This window comes from Ovis aries, chromosome 10, assembly GCF_016772045.2.
Source record: "Ovis aries strain OAR_USU_Benz2616 breed Rambouillet chromosome 10, ARS-UI_Ramb_v3.0, whole genome shotgun sequence".
Taxonomy (NCBI): Eukaryota; Metazoa; Chordata; class Mammalia; order Artiodactyla; family Bovidae; genus Ovis; species Ovis aries.
The window spans coordinates 66,339,060-66,357,936 of NC_056063.1; the positions used below are offsets into that span (position 1 = coordinate 66,339,060).

The following is an 18,877-nucleotide window of genomic DNA, read 5'->3' on the forward strand; positions in this document are numbered from 1 at the left end:
AACCAGAAATAACAAGTTAGTGTATTTTTATCATCTTGTTTACTTTGCAGCTTTTACTGTGGCTGTAATCATGATCTGTCTACATTTTAATCTTAGTTTTCTCATTCAATATTCCCCAAATTATCTACAATTCTTAAAGTATGAATTTTACCGACAATATTACATTCTATCATATTGATGATGTGATATATGGATTATGTTTTATTAGTTCTTTGAGAGCATGAATCTATGCTTTCAAAACCCTATGAATCTCAACATATTTACATAGATATCCCCTTAGATACAATGACTTATCATAAGGAGATATTTGTACTTTAGTATAAAGTTTCTATTTGATTCAAGTGCAGTTTGAAATATTCAAAAGAACATGTATTAAGCAATTGCCCAAGACAAACAACCTGCTTCTTGAGCCTTCTGTCTAGTGAAGCCATTGCAGCCTTGCTTTGTACACTGATCAGGGCAGCTGTAACACTTTATGGTCCTTACTTGTTTATGTGCTTGCCTGTCCCTCTGAATTGTATGTTTTTTGAGGAAGAGATGGCATGTGATTCAGCTCTACATCTCTAGTTCTGTACTTGAAGCAGAGCCTGGCCGGTAGGTGCTTTGATGTTGGAATGAATCAGTGAAATGATTCAGGGCACATTGGTGTTGATAAAGAAGTCAGTGGGGTTTGGTCTGAATGAGTGGTTTAGGTAATGCTTTTGAGATTCTGAGGGAGCATTCACTATGTTAAATGTCTGGACAGGGTGGTCTTGCAGATCTAGTGTGATGGTTTCTCCAGTTTTTCTCTAGGTAATATCTGAAGTGAGAATGAGGAATGCAGAATGCAGGGAATGTGTTTTGAATTTTGAAATCCGTAAACTTTTTTTTTCTCTTCTGGAGAGGCATAAGCTAATTAGTGAATGCCAAGGCACAGTTAAAAATCATGTTGCTTTATGATTGTAGAGAACGTTCCTTAAAGGATTATTTGTGATTAGTTATTTGGATTTAAAAAGATAAAGCAGGCGATAGAATCTGTATATTGTAGATATCTCTCTGCAGAATACTTATATTTTCCTCTTCATAAAGAGCAGCAGAGATCATTCTGTATTTAGTTTCCATGGTTAATATGTCATGGGCCAAATAATCAATATTTTGACTTGCATAGTACGTGTTATGTTCAATAGATATTTGTCAGTCAATGAAATAACTTATATTTGAAAATAAGCAATGAATATTGGTATGATTTTTAGTTTTATAATTATACTTTTATAAACATTAATGTTTTCCTAGATTACAAGTTAAATTTTATTGTATTGTGATGAACTCAATGGCTATTAGACCAGTAGACAATATGACTTAAGATTAATAGTTTATCTAGTTATCTACACTCAGACTTCTGAAGAGCAAATATCAAATGTGTTATCATTATTAAATTATCATCAGCCAGCCTTCTTAATCATATTCAAATGGAATGAGTAGGGATATTAGCATCCATTCCCATTAGTTTACTTTCTAATAGGGCAGTAAACATCTAAGTCTCCTATGATAATTGGTTAGCCTTTTAAGATGCTGCTGCAAGCCTTTCTTTCAGGCATTGATTCAACAAACACTTACTGAGTTCCTAGATCCTTTGAACAATGTGGGGCAACTTAAGATTTTCTTAGGGAAACAAAACATAACTACATAATAACTTAAGTAATGATATATAACTGAACAGCAAATAATGATTGGCACAATAATGTAGGAAACTTGAGCTTTTAAAGAAAGAGAGAAAGAAGGAAGTAATTCTAGGTTCAACTGATGCTTATAAGTAGAAATGAACAAGGTATATTGCAGAGGGTGGCAAATAATGAATTTCTCTCCCTCTGGAAGAAACAATCAGTTCATGTAGGAAAGAGTGGATTTAAAGCAAAGGAAAGGGTTTTCATTCAGTCTAAATATTGAGCTTGCTTAAATGTGTTTTGAAAATTACTCTGGATCCCAAACCAAGAATCTATTTTTGGATGAAGCCCAGGAATCTATAATATGATGCTGGTATTCCCTGAACTATATTTGAAGAAACACAGAGTTAGTTAGAGGCTGGAGTCTGCCATCAATTAATAATTCAATTCAAAGGACTTCCTTGGTAGTCTAGTGGTTAAGACTCCATCCTTCCAATGCAGGGGACACTCATTTGATCGCTGGTCAGGGAACTAAGATCCCACATGCTGTGCACTGCAGCCAATTTTTTTTAAAAAATAATTCAATTCAATAATATTTTAATTTTTAAAAATAGAGTACAGGCCTGATACAAACTGAATGACCTGAGCCCAGGAGGATGATTCAGATCAGGAAGAGATTTTTAGGCAATAAGCTCCCTGGAATATAATGCAATCAACTGCTAACTTAATGAGAAAGAGTGAGATAGTTGGAATGAAAAAGATGACTATGGGAGAAAGATGGATAAATTGCCAAGTCTTACAATTTATATTACACAAAGACATTACAGGAGAGAGAGGTTATGAACATTCAGGATTGGCAAGAATGATTTTATTAATAAAAAGAACAGACTTCAGGGTGCTGTGTTAATTAAGAAACCCACGGATGAGGGAGAGTGTAAACTGCAGGGAAGACCCTAAAGTCCCTTTTGTGAAAATCAAGTTTGAGATAATGGTAGGATGTGCTGTGCTGTGCCTAGTCACTCAGTCGTGTCCGACTCTTTGTGACCCCATGGGCTGTAGCCCGCCAGGCTTCTCTGTCCATAGGATTCTCCAGGCAAGAATACTGAGTGGGTTGCCATGCCTTCCCCCAAGGGGATCTTCCCAACCCAGGAATTGAACCAGGGTCTCCTGCATTGCAGGCAGATTCTTTACCAGCTGAGCTACCAGGGAAGCCCTGATGGTAGGATACCCACATTAAAAAGCAGAGGAGGTAGAGGAGAGGGCAGACCAGGAGGGAAAGGCCTGTGAATACTGAGCACAGGTGCCAAAAGTGAAGGTATGAGAGCCAGGTGCTGCTGCTGCTGCTAAGTCGCTTCAGTCGTGTCCGATTCTGTGCGACCCCATAGACGGCAGCCCACGAGGCTCCCCCGTCCCTGGCATTCTCCAGGCAAGAACACTGGAGTGGGTTGACATTTCCTTCTCCAATGCACGAAAGTGAAAAGCAAAAGTGAAGTCGCTCAGTCGTGCCTGACTCTTAGTGACCCCATGGACTGCAGCCTACCAGGCTCCTCGGTCCGTGGGATTTTCCAGGCAGGAATTCTGGAGTAGGGTGCCATTGCTTTCTTCGTGAGAACCAGTTAGGTTCTGGGTATTCATGGTATTCATTGCCTAGGACTGCCATAACTTGTTACCCACAATAGCCACGAACTCTGTGGCTTAACACAATAGAATGTTTTCCCCACACAGTTCAAAAGGCCAGAGTCTGAAATCAGGATGTCAGCAGGTTTGGTTTCTCCTGGAGACTCTGAGGAAGAAATCCGTCATGCCTCTCTCCCAGCTGCAGGTGGTTGTAGCAATCCTTGGCATTCCTTGGAGTGTAGCTGCCTCACTCAGTCTCAGCCTCCTTCTTCACATCGTTTTTCCCTCTCCCTCTCTGTGTCCTTTCCTGTTCTTAAAAGGACACTAGTCACTGGATTTAGGACTCACGCTAAATAAATCTAGGATAATTTCATCTCGATATCCTTAATTAATTACATCTGCAAAAGCCCTGTTTCCAAATAATTTCACATTCTGAGGTTGTGGGTGGACGTGAATTTTTCGAGGGGAACATTAATCAACCCAGCACATCCTCCTAGAAATATGTAGTAAAGGAAGAGCAAGTCATAACGTCTAAGCCCTGGGACATACTAAGCATTAGGAGACAGGAAAGGGGGAGAAAGAGGCAGAAGAATAGAAGAGGAAACGGAGAGCTAGGAGCACTAGGATGGTACTGCCAAGAAAGCTGGAGAGTTAGAGACTTTCAGAGAGGGCGTAGCAACGTCAGGTTTGGCAGATCATGCAAAAAAAATGGACAAATGTGATTTATGAGCATCAAGAAAACAGTTCCAAGATCATTTGAGAATATGGACAGAAAAAGAAGAGTGAGGGAAAATTGGGATGAAATATATTATAGGAAATTCAGTAGCTCTGATGGAGTTTCCCTCCCCCAAGATAGGAAAGACCAGAATACAGTTCTCCTCCAAGAGCAGAAAGTTGGCAATTATGTAAAATCTCACCAGGCACAACCAGAGGGAGAGTTGTTCTCTCTTCTCACAAAATCTGGATCAAGAAGAGAATTCAAAAGTGGTCAGAGCAAGGGATTTCTTCTTTCTGCCTGAGAGCATGAACTGCTTGTACCTTTTCATATGCAAATATAAGGAATTAGACTGAATGCTAATTAAATTGCAAAGAATTTGTAAAGTGATGTCACATTTAGGGGTAGTTAATAAGGCCTGTTCATGGACCTTATTTATAAATAGCAAAGATTAAACATATGATAAAAGGAATTTTTAGCTGGAACAATTAAAGATCAATTATGACAATGGTACATGGCAGTGAAAGCCTCTGGAAGAGCTTGCCTCCTCGTTAATCAAAGATAATTATCAATTATGAGGCTTTATCATTAGTAGTGTCTACACTTTGCATCTTAAAAAGCTGATGATAATTAGTTGCCAGTTCTTGCTGTAAATGCTCATTATGTTCTGAGAGGTGTACTGTTTCCTTTTAAAATGACTTTTAGGTCATGACCTTGAGTGACTTAGACTCTGTGTCCCTGCACTGAGTTGAAATCAAGCTCCTTTTTGCCATTTCCCGCCCTCCCCCCCCCCCGACACCACAAGATAATTTGAGAGGTATATAAATGCTAAATAATATGAAGAAACAGTACTATGAATATGAAGCAAGCAAAAGATTTTAGTTTGAATAGTTACTGAGTTCAGAGGATGAGTTTATTGTCCTAACTATATCTAAGATGTAACTAACAGATCAGGAATTCATGCCAGGTATTTTTCCAATGGAGAAGAAACAATGTTTATTAAGTACTTACATGAACCAAGAATTGGAAAACATACTTCACATATGTTATCTCAGTTAACCCTATCAATAACATTATAACACAGGTATTGTATTTACTCCTTGTTTTACATAGGTAATAAGGATAGAGGCCATCCCAGGTGGCTTGGTGGTAAAGAATCCACCTGCCAATGCAGCAGACTCCTGTTTGATACTTGGGTTGGGAAGATACCCTTAAGAAGGAAATGGCAACCCACTCCAGTATTCTTGCCTGGAAAATCCCATGGACAGAGGAGACTGGCAGGCTATATTGTCCTTGGGGTCACAAAAGAGTTGGACATGACTTAGTGCCTAAACAACAACAACAACAAGGAAAGAGTATCAGAGTGGTTTAACAACTTGTCCAAAATGACACAGATAATGAATAATCATTCTGGAAAATACTTACTGTATAGTATTAAAATTCATCTTATCTGAAGAGATTAATATTTAAGATATTATAATATCTGAAGCTGCAGGAAAACAATTAGAAAACCAGTTCTTTAACTCTGAACTAAATAATTACTTTGATAGTAACATTAAACGTTTAAGACACTGACCTCACATTTTTATCACAGAAAAGGAAATGAAAAGAAGTGAAACAGACATCAGAGATTTATTGAAAGTCACATATCAGAGGATGCAATATCCACACATAATTTTAATCCAGAAGTTATAACCTGGTTTTAAAAGTGTTTATTGATACTATTCTATCAGATAGTGATATTTTCCTCTTTGAAGGTAATACAAAATGAAGCAGTTGAATTGAAGTTAAGGCTGACTATTGCTTAAAAATAATCACAGAAATCTACTATAGGGCACTTGAGAACATCAGACTCATACGGGCCAAATTCATTCAGTAAAGTTATGGATGTGCACAAGACATAGTCAGCTACTGATCAGAAGGTAGAGGTGGGCATGGCAGGTTCTCTAGACCTCACAAGGCTTATAGTCCAGCAGATACAGTTTTGCAGCCCTTTAGTTTTCACATTAAACAACCAGCAGCAAACAGGTATACATTTTTTTTTAGCCTAGTTTAATTTCTGAAAAATGTTTTTTTGTTTTATATGGGATAGTATATTAACATGTTCTAGATAAGTGAATTTATTTAATGCAGTTGTCTTTCTTTAAAATATTGGCATAATTAATGATGAAATTGAATTTTAAATGTGGATTTTACTCATTTGTTAATCAAAAATAGTTGGGATCATATATATTAGTTGGTGCAAATATCTACATTTGCAAATGAGGGAAATTTGTACTGTATTCCTTTTCACCATAATGTACTACAAAAGTAGAAGTGAAACTCGCTCCCGATTCTTTGTGACTCCAAGGACTATACAGTCCATGGAATTCTCCAGGCCAGAATACTGAAGTGGTTAGCCTTTGCCTTATCCAGGGGATCTTCCCATCCCAGGAATCGCACCTAGATCTCCCACATTGTTGGTGGATTCTTGACCAGCTGAGCCACAAGGGAAGCCCCTATAATGTACTATAGTTTACACATATAATGTATATCATAACTTTAGAAAACAGTTTTTACATTCTTAGATATAGACTAGGGCTTCCCTAGTGGCTCAGCTGGTAAAGAATCTGCCTGCGATGCAGGAGACCTGAGTTTGATCTCTGTGTTGGGAAGATCCCCTGGAGAAGGGAATGGCTACCCATTCCAGTATTCTGGCCTGGAGAATCCCATGGACTGTATAGTACATGGGCTCGCAAAGAGTTGGACACGACTGAGCGACTTCACTTTCTTTCTTTGCAGATATAGACTAGAATAAAATTATTTGAAGGCATTTAGTTTTATAAGCTCATTGAGTGTTCCTGGGTTCCTTCCTTTTGTGTCTTTTCTAAAGCTTTCATTCTCATTTAGAACAGCTAATATATTTCTTTCTCAGTAAATTCTCTGAAAGAAAGTAAACTGTCTTTCACTAGAAACTGCAAGCACAGAACCAGGTAAAATTAAATACAGTATGAAATACTTTTGAAACTTCTGTACAGGAACAGTTGGTTTATCTAATGCTTTTTGAGAAATAGTTACATTGTCATTGCCTTGAAGCATATATACTGTGAGATAATGACATGTGCATCTAAAATATTTCAAAATCACTGATAAACATGTACTGGTGATTAGAAGAGGAGGTTTTTCAAATCGGAAATGTACATTAGCAGTAGATTGTTTTAGGAAGGGTTCGCTTGAAAATGTGTTTGCTGATCACAAAGTCAGTTTCCCACTGACTCCCAAGTACATTTCAACTTAGGGTCTGGTTTTGAGGATTTTATGGAACGTTGTAATTTGCCACCAGTTCTCGCCTGCAGGCAGCTTTTTCTCAACCATTGCTCTCTTGACCTAAGGAGACAACAGGAGAGGATCCCTCAATTTCCTTCTGATTACTTGGTGGGAGAAATTCATTTCTAGGTTCAACTGGGGCTGACCTCCAATTTGGCTCCCTTTAATAGGACAGTGTTTAGAAGAGTAAGAAGGTAGGACAAGGCAAAAGTCAGGATTTTTTGGGGAAAACAGCTAGCTGGAAGCATTTGTATTGCCTTCTACTTACCTCATTGATGAAGGAAGGGTTCCTTTTAATTAAGTCCCTAATTAATATGAGATGGCCAAACACATGATGGGCAGGTGAGACAGCAGTTTATATTAATCACACACAGTCCAGAGAAAGAAGACACCGCATGCCATGCAGGGCCACACAGGGGTCCACTCGGAAGCAGAGTGAACCAGTAGGGCTGTGACAGGCAGGCTTTGTAATGACGAGAGGGTTAGGTGACCCCTGGTTCTCATGGAGGACATGAGACTTGTTTGATAATTTCAGTGGACTGTAGGGAAGAGAAACCAGTTGCGTTGGAGATAAGATGGGATGGAGCTGGTCTGGCTGATAGGGAAGCTGGTCTGGGAGGGATCTTTTCCTGCTGGGTAGGGTAGGGGTCATATCTGGCAAGTGCAGAACACACCTGTAGACCTCTGGGACCCCAGGAGGCTCCAAGATGTCAAAGCAGCACATGGTATTTTAGCCCTTACAATATAGTTCTCATGATTGAAAGTTTCCGGAGGGAGAAGCCAGAAGCAAGTAGGACCTCAGGCGGCTATGGAGGAAGATACTGTTGAGCTAGGGTTGGAGCCACTGCAGGTCTCTGGACCACTACGGAGATGAGGTGTGCTGACTATACCAAAGGAAAAGCAGGGAGTACCAGGGTTTCTACCCATATATGATACAGATTGAGTCAGGGGCCACAAAACAGGTGTCTGGTGTGCAGAATAGGAGAGGTGGTAGCTGAGGGAGTGCAGAAGCTGGCATGCCTGGCTTCCATTTAATCTCTTCATACTTCTGTTTCCTCATGAGTTGTATAATAGTAACTGTCTCATGAGGTGGCTGAAACATTAAATGAGATAGTAATACCTGTAACCCCTTTAAAAATATTAACTATTAATTTTGATTGGGTACAGGAGTTAACTTCAACCAGTTTCTGAGGGTGAGCTTTAGTGGCTAGTATTAGCCTAAATTGACAGTCATATTGGAGGGCAATGTGGCATCATCAGATCTCCTAAGCCATGTTGGAGTTTCTTTATTTCTCTTTATGAGGTGTTGAGTTGACACACTGTAAATGGTTACTTAGAAGCTTTACATTTAGAAGAATACTAAAGTGTATTTTAAATAATGACCATTTAGAGATTCTTCTAAGAGTATTTCAAAAGCAAAACACAGTGCCTATTATATAAAAGGTATTCAATAAATGTTTATTGAATAACCTTTGAAAAATGAGGCATTATCACTATCAAATTATAGAAATTCTTCCTTGCTTCATCTGTAATCTTTACAGGTAAATTGATCAAAAGATTATAGTACAGTGTGTAGAGGTTTTGCTCTAGAGTGTTCATGTAAAAGGCACTTTGGTATTGTATTCTGGTTGGAAGAAGCAAGTTTGTCTTCAAGTTCATCCATGGTTAGTAGCAGTAAAGAATAAAGAGGTAGAAATAAAATAATTATTTTTTGTAAGTGGGGGCATTTTACATGGACTAAATGTATTTATTTTCTCATTAGACCCTACTCCATTTCTATATATAACTTTCCATCTAATTATTCTGCTGAAATAAACTGCAAAAACATGGAGAAGAGAGCTTGCTTACATGCCTCTGTAATTCCTATTATGCCTTAGCGTATAGTTTCTTAAAAATACAGTATATGTTCAATCAATACTTCTAAGTTGATTAGTTTTTACTGAACCACCAATAATTCTCAATGTTTGTGATTTTTTCCCTTGTAAGACAGATTGTTTTAGAGATTCCAAGTGAATGAATTGGACCAAGTAAACGCTGAGATCCTTTTAGTGCTACTCTGTGATGATCAAATCAATCAAGGAGAAAGCTTGGTTAAGAAGAAAAAGAAGTTCGGGAAAAACCTAGGGATTTTGGACTTCCATGTGGTTCAGTGGTTGAGAGTCTGCCTGCCAATGCAGGGGATGTGGGTTTGATCCCTGGTCTGGGAAGATCCCACATACCGTGGGGCAACTGGGCCCATGTGTCACAACTACTGAAGCCCTTGCGCCCTAGAGCTCATGCAATGAGAAGTCACTTCAATGAGGAGCCCACGGCAGCAACCAGAGAGTAGCCCCCACTTGGGGCAACTAGAGAAAGCCAGTGCACAGCAACAAAGACCCAGCATAGCCAAAATCAAATAAATATTAAAAAAGAGAAAATCTAGGGGCTTATTAGCCTTAATATTAACATATAAGGACTTAACATATAAGTAACATATTTTACTGAATGTAACCCAATAGGTTCTTTGGTATGGCATGGAGTGGTTGAGGAGAGCCCTTGGTTAATAGCAAACATTCTGGATTTCAAGGCCTCGGTTTGATTTCTGGTTCTACCATTTAATAGCTTTGTTGGCCTTGGGCAAATCACTTCACCTCTCTGAGCCTGTTACCTCATCTGTAAAAGAGTGACAATAGTGGTAACTACTTTATAGGGTTGTTATAAAGATTAAATGAATGACTTCAGTTCAGTTCAGTTCAGTTGCTCAGTCGTGTTCGACTCTTTGCGACCCCATGAATTGCAGCACACCAGGCCTCCCTGTCCATCACCAACTCCCGGAGTTCACTCAGACTCACATCCATCGAGTCTGTGATGCCATCGAGCCATCTCATCCTCTGCTGTCCCCTTCTCTCTTTCCCCCAATCCCTCCCAGCATCAGAGTCTTTTCCAATGAGTCAACTCTTCGCATGAGGTGGCCAAAGTACTGGAGTTTCAGCTTTAGCATCATTCCTTCCAAGGAAATCCCAGGGCTGATCTCCTTCAGAATGGATTGGTTGGATTTCTTTGCAGTCTTAGGATCCTTAAAAAGCACTTAGAATATTGTGTGGCATCTAAGCACAGTACACATTCTCATGGTCATTCTTTTTTTTTTTTTCTGGTAGGTAGAGCTGACTTCCAAATAGTCTTTCCACACTTGGTGGCTAGGGAAGAAGATTCATGGGGGTAGTATCCACCCTTTCCCTCTTCAGGATACATATATAAAGCTTTGCTTGAAGTCCTTGAATTAAGCTATTTTTAAAATTCTCATTTATTGAGAAAGCATCTTAAAAACCATCTAGTATTCATGGAATTGATGTCAAAAGCCAAGTAAGCACCATTTCCCTGAAGAAGTACCTCAGCCATTGCCCTGGGATGGTTTTAGAGCAAGCAATCTACTGCTGAAATCTCTGCCTTTGATATCACTGGTCATTAAAAGTCTCATGACACTTAACTAAGACAAAATTATTCATCTCTATTTCTTGGCAAAGGTTCAAATATGAGAATAAATTCCCTTTAAGTGGTTAGAGCATTTATAGTTCCTGTGGCCTGATGCTTTTAAGTAGTTTTGTTTTACTGGAGGAGGACTTTCTTCAGGTACCTATAGAAGATGAAACACTTGTCGTTCACAGGCTTAGTGTTGAGTCAATCACATTTCAGAAATACACCTGGCCTTTGGCTTTTCATTTCTAATGGATTCCTTTTGTAAATTGACAAAATTCCTTTGTCATTTTAAAATCGTTTAAAGTCTTCATTTTCCTCTCTTCCTTGTGAGAAACTCTCCTGAGCACTTTTGCCTTAGTAAATCTTTGAGAAATGCTTTTAAAATTGGAGAAGTGGTAAAGCTCAGAAGGGCCCTTATAGATAAAAAGTACAGAAGCAAAATATGATGCTAACAGGTAATAAGAGAAGAAACTGGATTTTACTGCCTAAGCAAGGACGCTATAGTGTTTACATGTAATTTTTATGACTTCTAAATTCTTTCAGAAAATTGTAATACTAACAAAAAATATTCCAAAGTGGCAACATAAAACAATTTTTAAAAAGTAGCTTCTCCTGTACACTCTTTTCAAACTAAGTGCTATCGAGCCCCGCAATTGAGATCTTTAAGGATAAATTTTTTTTTTTTTGGTATTTTGTATTGTGCCCAGATACCATTTCAAGCAATTCAAATACAAATTCCTATGCATTGAAGACCTCGATTTATAGGGAAGTATTTCATCTTAGTTCTAGTTGGTATTTCTCGTATCTTGTCTTCTCGGAGCTCTTTTCATCAGACTGTTGGTCCCAGGAATGGATGGGGAGAGGGAGGTTCGGTTTCGTTTCGTTTCCTTGCTCCAGGCAACGCCGCTCGAGTGTTTCTCCAGCCAGGGCCGCGTGGAATGCGGCTCAGCCGCGGGGCGGGTGCGGCCCGTGGCGTCGCGCGGGGGCGTGGCTTAACCACGGGGCGGGGCCTGTCCACGGAGCCGGGGCGGGGCCTTCCGCGGAGCGCGACCCGCGGGCGAGTCTCAGGTTGGCAGCTGGCAGTGCAGCCCTCGGCGACGGCGCCGGTGGCCAGAGCCGAGTGCTCACAGGCTCCGTGCGGCTCCAGCCGTTGTCCTGGCTCGCACCGCGCCATCTCGCTCCCGCCGGAGAGGGAGACCCGGCGGCGCTCTGCCCGAGAACACCGCGGTCTGTCTCGGGACACCTTAGGAGAAGGTGAAGCCGGGGTCTCAGAGCGGTAGGACTCCCGCCCGCCGCCGGATCGCACTGCCGAGGCTTTTCCAGCGTCTGCAGCGCGGGGCGCGCGGGGAGAGTGGGGTCCGCGGCGCGGGAAGGAGTGACTGGGACACCGAGGATGGGCGCGCAGACCTGGCGCGTGGGCTCTCGCTGTCTCCTCCTGCTGGCTCTCGTGGGGTCTATCCGAAGCGAGGGCGTGCAGAGCTGCGAAGAAGTTCGGAAACTTTTCCAGGGGCGCCTGGTGGGACCTGTCAAGGGGTTGCCGGATTCGCCGCGGGCAGGTAAGGCGCGGACAGTGGGAGAGGGCTAGGCGCCTGGGCGCGGGCTGGGGCGTCCGGAGCGCGGACCCTGCACTGCTCAAGCTTTCGGAATGGCCTTTCGTGGGAGAAGTTGACCTTTCAGGTCCTCCGACCGCACAAGGTGCCTCCCGGAGAAGGGCGGTGTGGCCATTCCGAGTGCAGCGCAGCTCCGGGAGCTCCAGGGCTCAGACTGCTGCTGAGCTGAGCACCGGGCGTTCGCTTCCCGCCCGGCTCCCTTAGTCTCACTGATGCGTTGCAAGAGGCCAGCAGAGCTGACAGCGGGGGACAGCGCTGCCTGACCGCGATTCTGTTACTAGTGGGAACTTCCCCAGTGCCCCGCCGGGGGGCCTCGGTTTGCTGCTTTCTCCCACAGTGGATGGAGTTGGGTTGGTCGCTCCAAGTTTGATACTAAAAACACAAACCTGCATTATCCTCCTTTGCTGGAGAATGGGGTACTGAGCAGGGCGGCCGGTGTCCTTTGTTATGAGGACTCGGAGCCTGTGCACTCACCCTGGTGTAACTCTGTGCCCCGCTCTTTACGCCCGGGCATCAAGTCCCTCCTTGCAGGAACCAACTCAGTGTGCCTCTCGGAACCATTGCGTAGTTGCAACGCCTGAACGATGTGCTGGCAACAGGCGATCAAATAGAGTGCACCGGGGAGCCACTTAACACGGGTGAGATCTATCAGACAGAGATCGAAGGGGAAGGAATACAGTGAGTGTGGCCAGTGTGGATTCTGCTTCTTGCGTGCGCCTGCACCTTTACCAGCTATTCGGCGCCCACTCCGTGCTTCTGCGGGCGGATTTCCAGTAACATTCGGTCTGGAAGAATAGATCTTAGTTGTTAAACGCAACGGCAGGTGTCTGGAGTTAAGATCTTACTGGAGCAGTGCACCTAATTACGAGGCTAATTGCCAAATGCTGTGAGCTTATTGGCTGGACAGTGAACTTGTGGAGGATGCTTGGGTCTAAATCTGTGCTCCTCTGCCTGTGTGGGTTGAGGAGACTTGCTGCTAGCACTGGGGAGCCGTAGCTCTTTCGCTTGATTTCTTTTCTGGTTATCAACTCCGTTCTAGGGTCATCCCCCAAGGAAAATCTGAGCATTTGGGCACAGTGAATCCATTTTAGTTTACATGACTAGTTTTTTAAACAAACACGCAAATATATATTTGGATACCTGTTCCGTACTAGGCACTTTTACTAGTTGAGACGGCATAGATGCTCTCAGCTTAGGGCAATTCTGTCTTCAAGGGATACCACCACTCCTTGTAAACCGGTCGTTTTATTTCAGTGCATTTGTTTTATTAAAAAAACAAAAACAAAACAAAACCTCATTTGCCAGTAGCTAAAGCAGCTTAAGTGACTGTGTTAGGGCGGTGGGAGTTGGGGCGTGGCATTGAGCTGTGAAATCCTCAGCTGAATAATTAGATTTTGCCCCCCCCATCCCATAATTTTGGCTGATATGTTCCCAAAGTGGACAGTTTAGGACTTGATTTCTCCACCCCTCTCATATCTCCGTGTTTCCCGTACTTGCTAAATGTAATACAGTGATTAGAAGGTATTGCAATTCTAGAATCCTGTGTGTGTTTCATCTCTTTAGAAGAACTTTGCAGAGTATCAATCACTGGCGTAACATTTTACTGAAACTGAAGCTGGGCCCTACAGTAGAGAAGGAAAGCATACTTCTTTGTGTTTGCTACACATGGCACAAAAAAGAGCCAGGATGGCAGGCATCTTCTTTTCTAAAACATTCTGGTTTGTTTCCCCATTGCTAGTACTTTTCTTTATCTGTGACAAGGCAATGGAGGGCTCATAGAAGCACCTACTGAGGGGGCCATGCAGGGCTGAACTCTTAGGGACATCAGTGGTGCTGCTGAAAAGTGCTGAATTCCTTTGACATTTGCAGTAAGAAAAAGTCACATGAAAGTATTATTCTGAATCAGAATCACCCAATAACAAGCACTCACATCTGAATTTGATATAATTCTGAATTTTTTGTTTCTCTATTATTGATTACTTTTTATTTGAATAATTACATTAAACTGTTTCTTTAAACATCGATGTCTCTTATCTTTCCACTAAATTTTTTTTCATTTCCCCATTTGAGTGAATCACACATACCACATGGCTCATAAATGCTTTTCTTTATTTTTGTATTTATATATGATCTATAACATTTAATTTGATTAAGTATAGTAGTTGAACCTTATTTTCTAAAATTACCCTCAATCTCAAGAGAAAACATAGTTAATATCTACATAGTCATTCTCACATAAGAATAGAAATACTAATATTTTTGTTAGCAAGTACTTGTATTTAGCACATAGACTTTCACTGACTAAAGCTAGTTCATTTAAATTTGATATTTGTTTTCCTTGAAGGTTAATTTTTTTTTTTTTTTTAGTGCTTTCTTGCATTTCTTGTCTACAAGTGGTTAATTCCTGAGATGCCTGGCCAAAATGCCATTTAAAAAGTATAAGCAGGTAGAATAACTTCTTACAGTTTCATCCTATATTTGTGACTTTTAAATCTTCTGAAAACTATGTTACCCAATTTGAAATTACTAAAAGGGTGAGAACAGCCATTTAAGCTGTTTCTCAGATTCCACTCACCTTTGTTCTCTACCCTGCTCCAATTCTTTTAAGCCTATTGAGCTCCTAAGGATGTTTGGATGAGAAATGTAAAAAAGGAGAGAAGGTGTAAATGTGATTAGAATTACAGATTTCCCTGTGTTCTGATTTTATTTCCTAAGTAGTAGTCAAGGTGCCCTTTGCTCTTGTTTGTTTTGTTCAGAAAAGAACTGTTAGTGAAAGTGTCTTTATTTTTATTTTATTTATTGGGGAGGAGGGATCATGTTTTCCCATTGAAATTCTCTTCACACAGGCATTATTCTCCTTTTTTAAAGAAGATAATTCAGAAAGGAGAAGCTTATAAAAATCCAAGGCTAACTTCAGATAATTTATATACCAACTAGTTTTTAAAATGTGAGAGTAGCTTGTGCAAGGTGACTTTTTCTTGGTAGCTTTGCCTGTAAATGGGATAGTAAAAATAAACTTGGTGTGGCAATATTAAATTTTAATATTATCAGACACTTTAAATTGTGCTCTATAGTTTGTATTTTTTAACTGCTTTCATTATAATCCAATCTTATATTGTCTTTGAGGTCAGTATTGTTGCATACTCATGCCCAAGATAAACAATCTACCTGGTGATCTTAGAGTTTGGAATTACAGACATTTGGATTCAAAACTAGGCCCTGGCACCTGTATCTCTGTGACTGAAGCACATCAGTTAGCCTTTTTGAACCTCTGTTTTCTCACCTGTAAAATGGGAATAGTGGTTCTTAAAGGCTTGTTACAAAGATGGAATGAAATAATATATGTATATAAAATAGCACGAATCCAGGCACATAGTACTCAAAAATGTGTTGCTGTTATTACAGTTTTTTGTTTAATGTCCTGATTGTAACTGGACTTGAGCTTTAAGGGTGAACTTTTAGTTTTGGATGTCTATAAATCAGAACTCTAAAAGAAAAAGTAAGAACTAGTTTTTTAAAAGTCACACATGACAAAAAAAGTCACATGATTGTTTCTAAAATTGGGAAATATGTCTCTATCTGAAATGATTCTTATTAGGTTATGGTGAAAATTTTGTTTCTTTTCACGAACTAATGGAAACTCAAAGAAACCTATCTGAGATGGTAGTTATTGGATTATGGTGAATGTTTTGTTTCTTTTTGTGAACTAATGGAAACTATAAGAAAGAAAGCTATCTGAAATGGTAACGGTATTTGTTAGGTTATGGCGAGTATTCTGTTTCTTTCTGTGGGCTAAGGGGAACTCTAAGAAAGAAAACAGGCTGCACTGTGCCACTGCTCACTGTAACACCCAGAGCCACCTGGTGTTTATATTCAGAGAGGCGGAGGAGTGTGGGTGAGGTGGCTTAGGTCATCACACAATTAGATGGCTGCTGGCCACAGTCACTCATTGACAGTAATCTCAAACTGGGACTCTTGTTTTTTTGTGAACTAACACCCTCTTTTGCTGCTTGGGCAGCATGGTTATGGTGATACAAAGCCATGAAAGGGACCCACAGGCTGACAGCAAGGCAGATTATTAATATCAGGATTGCCCTGTACTGAAACTTACCAGCCAAGAACCGCAAGAAACAAGATGAGAGTCAAACAAACTAGGTTTTACTTGCTGCAGCAAGGGAGATCATGCAGCTCAGGAACTGTGGGTGCCTTGGTAAGAGGCAGTTGAGAGGGACCTTTTATAGGATCTGGCCTTGTGCTGGGTGATTACAAGGGTTTAAGGAAGCAGGGCAATTCAGGAATTGGGCGTCTTCATAACTTACCTAGGTGTTAGGAAGATTAAGATGACGGGGGTGGATGGGTAAAATAGATAGCTAGTGGGAACCTCCTGTATGGCCCGGGAAACTCAACTCGATGCTCTGTGATGACCTAAAGGGGTGAGATAGGGGAGTGGGAAGGAGGTTCAGGAGGGAGGGAATATATGTATACATACAGCTGATTCACTTCGTCGTACAGCAAAAACCAACATAACATTGTAAACAACTAAACCCCAATTTAAACAGAAAGATGAGAGTAGTTGTCTTTAATGAAGAAGCAGTAGTCACGCTTGTTGGTCGGGAAGAGGGGAGGTTCAGTCGTTTTGTGGCTGTAGAGTCTCCTTGTGGCCATCCTGCTGCGTCAGAGGTCTCAGGTGGCTTTGTCCCATCATTGCTGTCTTATTCTGAGCAGGTTGTCTCTGTTGAGTTGTAAACATGAAGGCTTAGTTCCAGTGTCAGGGGAACTTGTCACTTTCTCCTCTGGAAAATCTAGTACATGCCTTGATGTCTAAGAAAATGATATGTTTCATTTTTTTTTTTTAATTTAGGCTTTTAGTGAAGCTTAATAATGGGGAAGCAAGTACAATTTTCTACTTTAGGACCGTAGATCATGACTGTCCGTCAGAGCCTGAATTGTACTAATCACATCTTCTCTCATAGTCCATTTACTAGCAAATGTAAATGTTGTGTGCACCCCGGCCCCTCTCTACCCCCCTTTATGCCAAGTATCTAACATTTCATATTTGTCTAATTGGCCTTATGGAGGGGTGCAGTCTAGGGAACTTGAGAATGGCATTTTATAATTATATGCTCCCCCCAACCATGATTCCAGCTTGCTAGGACTTTCTAGAACATGAAATTCGGCTTGTCTGATAAGAACACCTTCTTGGTTTATATAGCATTTCTTTTATTATTAACTAGTGTAAGACCAAGAGGAACATTTCAACAACCAGATGCTACTCCTAAACAGGCATGATTTATAAATCAGTGGCCTCTTGATATAACTGTTCAAGAAACCACAAATCCATTTTGTTAAAATAGAGTCATGAGAGACTTCATTCATATGCTTTGTTGAAATGTATTGCAAACATGAAATCCAGTGTACTCAGTTAACTAACAAGAGCAATTTATTTTAATAGAGAATAGCCATTGTTCATATCTACCTTTCTTTTATAAAACCCTGCCCTTCAGTTAGAAGAAAAGACAAAAGCAATTGTGCTCTCAATTCTTCTGTTTTTCAGCTTTAGAAATCTCAAATTTCATCAATTATACTGCTAAAATCATCCTTAAATAATTAGTCATTCTGTGAATCACGGAAAATTAACACAGCTTTTGATTAGCCTTATCAGGCTCACATACAGCTACCATGTAAGTTGAATGTATAATGAACCTTTACAGAAAGAAAATGAGATTTTTGTACTTTCATGGTTTTATGAAACAATCTACATTCTTTTGAAAATTTAAAATATTGAAAAGTACAAAGAAAGCAAAAATAATTATATCATCCAGAAATAACCACCAAAACCCCTTTGAATTATCTTTTCAACACCCTCATCAATCCTCTGCTTAGCACATACATAATTTTTGAATGAGCATAGGATCACTTTATCTCTCTTTGTAACACACCTTTTCCAATGATAAATATCCTTCCAAACATATATTTTTTAGTGACTAAGATTCTACTGTACACTTAATTGAATTCTCTATTGCTATTGAAAATATAGGTTTCTAGTATTTGCTATCATAAAATCACATGTCTAAAGACATGAAAGGCAAATGTGCCAAACTCCTTCCTTACTCATAGCTTTGCAATCGTATCATCTGCATTCATTCAGCTTTAGTATTTTTCAGTGTCGGCACCATTGACCTGTGGGATTGGATAATTCTTTGTTGTTGGCCATGGAGGGAGGTGCTGTCCTGTGGATTATCAGGTGCTTAGAAACTTCCCTGATCTTTACCTCCTGGATGCCAGTAGCAATGCCTTGCCCTCTCCGGTTCGGATAATCAGAGATGTCTCTAGACATTGCCAAATGACCTAGAATAAGCAGAATCATCCTGGTTGAGAACCATTGGCATAAATGTCCAACCTATGGATCTGTTACACAAATTCATTATGTAGCTGGTTGGTTTGCAAGCCTCAGGTCTCAGCTTAAGTGTCAGCTCCTAGAGAAGCCTTTCTCTGGTTTTGGGCTTCCCTGGGGCCTCAGTGGTAAAGAG

The 18,877-nt window shown here is 40.5% G+C and overlaps 1 protein-coding gene across 2 annotated transcripts in view; it reads left to right on the forward strand.

Annotated features, from left to right (window-relative positions):
* Positions 1–11,815: 11,815 nt before the first annotated feature.
* Positions 11,816–18,877, forward strand: part of GPC5 (glypican 5) — a 1,587,384-nt gene continuing 1,580,322 nt past the window's right edge. For both annotated transcript variants that reach the window (XM_027973706.3, XM_060394594.1), the window contains exon 1: positions 11,816–12,293. In XM_027973706.3, coding sequence (XP_027829507.2) covers positions 12,131–12,293 — 163 coding nt within the window. In that variant the 5' untranslated portion in view covers positions 11,816–12,130. The remainder of the gene's footprint in view (positions 12,294–18,877) is intronic.